Raw genomic sequence first — 3,296 nt, forward strand, 5'->3', positions numbered from 1 at the left:
TTTAGATGTCTTGAACATAATTAATCCCAAATTCAGAATAACATATCTTGTATCTTTGGAAACTCTTAAATCACCTATAAAACTAGTACAGAATTACACTCAGCAGCCACTTTATTAGGTACACTGTGCTAGTACTGTTTTGACCCCCATTTTGCCTTCATACCTGCCTTTATTCTTTGTTGTACATATTGAACACGCTATTATAGAAAATCCACATTGACATGATAGTATCACACAGTCGCTGCAGATGTGTCAGCTGCACATCTATGATGTGAGCCTTTACAATAAATCCCAGAGGTGTTCCACTGTTATCTGGTGACTCTGTGCAGTGAACTCACTGTCATGTTGAAGAAACAAGTTTGAGATGATTTGAGCTTTGTGACATGATGCACTATCCTTTCCAAAAACCATCTCAACATCAAAGGAAGGACATAATCAGCAGCCGTATTCAGATAGACTACCCTGCACACCTTGGTTGTAGCAAGCCTTTACAGGTGTTACTGTCAAGTCTTGACCAACTCTACCTGCTTAAATGCCCTGGCTGGTTAAATATTTGCACTAATGAGGTTTTGAACAGGTCGACCTAAACAAGTGGCCGGTGAGTATAAAAGTCCTGACTTCTACAGGCTAAGGTGACTGATTGACCAACACTGCCATCTAATGGTAATCAAAGGAAGCACAAGGCATTTGAGGAAAAGCAGAAGAGGAAGAGGATACTGAAGACACAACGCATGTCTATGTGTAATAGTTCAGCGCAAATCCATCTGAATCACCTCAATTGTTCAGTTCCAATTATTTGTCTACTGTATGTACTATTTGTGTATTTGTATGTATGTTGTAATGCGGTCTGTTTTAAGGTGAGAACTAGCATACAGAATTACATTATGTGACTGCATAATGACAATAGAGAATCTGTCTCATAAGGTTTCCTAACTACCTCTGACAACTGACGGCTCTGGCTGCTCATCTTCAAGCTGCAGCTGGGATCTCACAGTGCTTTATCTGACTAGAACCACTGCTGTTAGCTCACAAGTTAGCATATTAAACAATCTGACATATATCAGTGTGGAGCATGTGTTCAGTGCCCTTTAGTGCCAAACCTTGAGTATCCCCCCAAACATTCTGTTTTCTTAGATCAGGAACTAAAATTAAAAATTCATGAGGACAATGCAACAATTTGACAAAAACCAAAATAATTTATTATTTTCAAACCCAGAGGCAATTTGTGGTTACAGTCATAACAGATAACTGATGTGCATTTTACACATAGTGTACACTACCACTATCAACACAATGCTAACACTACACTACCTCTACGACTACATCCATTACTCACTTGAACTACCACTTAAAGTAAGACTATCCATAATATCAAAACATCAGTACATCAAAAGAAAAAAAAAGAAAAACGAAACAATACATTTGCACTTGTAGCACCATTCACTGCATTACACTACAGATGAAAAGAATAATTTAAAACTTGTGTGGGCTACTATAACATACTTCACAGGCTTGTGTTTCCATGTGCCTCTCTCTGAAAGCCTGGAAGAGGCAGTTTCTTTCAGGACCACTATAGCTGGCCACTTGTGCAATAATTTGTGCCTAAAGAAATTCTCTGTGTAGCATCATAGCATGGTTCGGAACCATGGTTTTTGTGTTCTGCTTCTGATTTAGGGGAGTTGTTGCACTGTTGCATAAGAAAATGACAGAAAAACAGTACACATATGAATGACAGAGATCTTTTTTAACTTAGAAAGGGACGGGACCATAGTAGGCGGTGTACGCGGCCACAATGCCGGAAGTGTCGGCCATCTCGTCGCAGGCAACGTTCAGCTCACACACCTCTCTGAGGCTGAAGGGTGGTGGAGAGAAATGGTTTTAGATGGTGCATGTATGTACCGCATTTTACTTATGAATATTGACTTTTGTAGCAAGAAACTGCAAAGTGAAAGAAAACGGCTGTACCTTTCCAGCTGCAGAGGGGAGAGGTTACCAGCTGGAGCGGCTCTTCGGCTTCTCAGAAGAACAGCGGCCAGATCTCTCTTCATCACCACTGGATTGGCTGAAGAGTCAAACATTGCAACTTTAGACTTTTACTTTTTTCACGTTTAAATTCTAAAACTATGCAAAGCTTCTATCAAACAAATCTGCTACCCACCCTCAGAACTGGCTGACTCTGAGGAAGATGAGGATGACGATGATGATGAAGAAGAGTCAGAGCCAGAGTCTGATGCAGAGGAGTCGGACTCAGAGGACTCGGAAGATTCAGAGGACTCTGAAGACTGTGAGGACTCAGAGGATTCAGAGGACTCTGAGGATGATGAATCGGATGCTGAAGAGTCTGAGGAAGAGTCAGATGAGGCGGAATCGGACTCAGAGGAGGAAGAGGAGTCGGAAGCGGAGGAGGAATCAGAAGCGGCAGGGTCAGCAGGTGCAACATCAGCAGCTGTGTCGGCATCGGGGTCCACGACAACCTCGGGTTCCACCGCTGATGAAAACAAACAATGGCATACGTTAATCGTACTGTAGGTGCTCACATCGCCCCTAAAAAGGTCGAGAACGATTCTCAGCTTCACAGCATTAACAAGAGTTTGTCCTTACCTCCCATGGACCAGCACACTGAGAGAAGAGCGCAGATGGAGAGGAGAGTTAGAGCCTTCATGATGTCTTGTAGTTAGTGTCTCCTTGTAGACAACTCGATTCTTTTACAGCTTCTTCTTCTTCTTCTTTGCTTTCCTCTGACGGCTTGTTCTGTTTCTTTCTCCCAAGTCGAGGTCAATATATACTGTAGTCCACCTCTCTTGTCAGACCAGACCCACACAATGAGATAATCCTCTGATTGGCTGGGGAATCAAATGTCACCGTTTCCGCTTCCATTTATCATGAAAACTCACATAAACATCCAAACAGCTCCTGGCACAGAGTCCAAAAACTCATCCAACAGCCACAGCCACAAACATTTCTGGCATTTGACATTACGTACAGTACATGGCAACACATGTAAACCTGTGAGTACGAGCATATGTTGACAGAATGATGGATGAATTATTCCCTACACTCTTTGTGGAAGTGCTGTTTTCTCCACAACGTGCGCGTGTGCAAATATGCATTTTTCACATACAAAGAAAAAACTCATCAGAAATAGTTAAAGATAACTTTTGAAGAACTTGAACGACCTGTAGATCAATTTTGAGTTAAATGTCTGAATAGAGATCTCAAAATACTTCCTTTCTCTTGCTTTTGGATAAACTCCACAATATATATATATATATATATTTAGTAATATTTTCTCCAAC

General features: G+C 41.4%; 1 protein-coding gene across 1 annotated transcript; it reads right to left on the bottom strand.

Moving 5' to 3' along the window:
• Positions 1 to 1,173: 1,173 nt before the first annotated feature.
• Positions 1,174 to 2,774, bottom strand: bglapl (bone gamma-carboxyglutamate (gla) protein, like). Its single transcript, XM_085460898.1, has 4 exons — positions 2,602 to 2,774; positions 2,159 to 2,488; positions 1,966 to 2,062; positions 1,174 to 1,852 (listed from the first exon to the last, which is right to left on the bottom strand). Exons 1-4 carry the CDS (start codon positions 2,660 to 2,662, stop codon positions 1,750 to 1,752), a joined length of 591 nt encoding a protein of 196 aa, XP_085317024.1. The 5' UTR covers positions 2,663 to 2,774; the 3' UTR covers positions 1,174 to 1,749.
• Positions 2,775 to 3,296: the final 522 nt, after the last annotated feature.

Source organism: Copadichromis virginalis, linkage group LG6, assembly GCF_057382275.1.
Source record: "Copadichromis virginalis isolate Kocher_CV1m ecotype Utaka linkage group LG6, C_Virginalis_male_GT1.1, whole genome shotgun sequence".
Taxonomy (NCBI): domain Eukaryota; kingdom Metazoa; phylum Chordata; class Actinopteri; order Cichliformes; family Cichlidae; genus Copadichromis; species Copadichromis virginalis.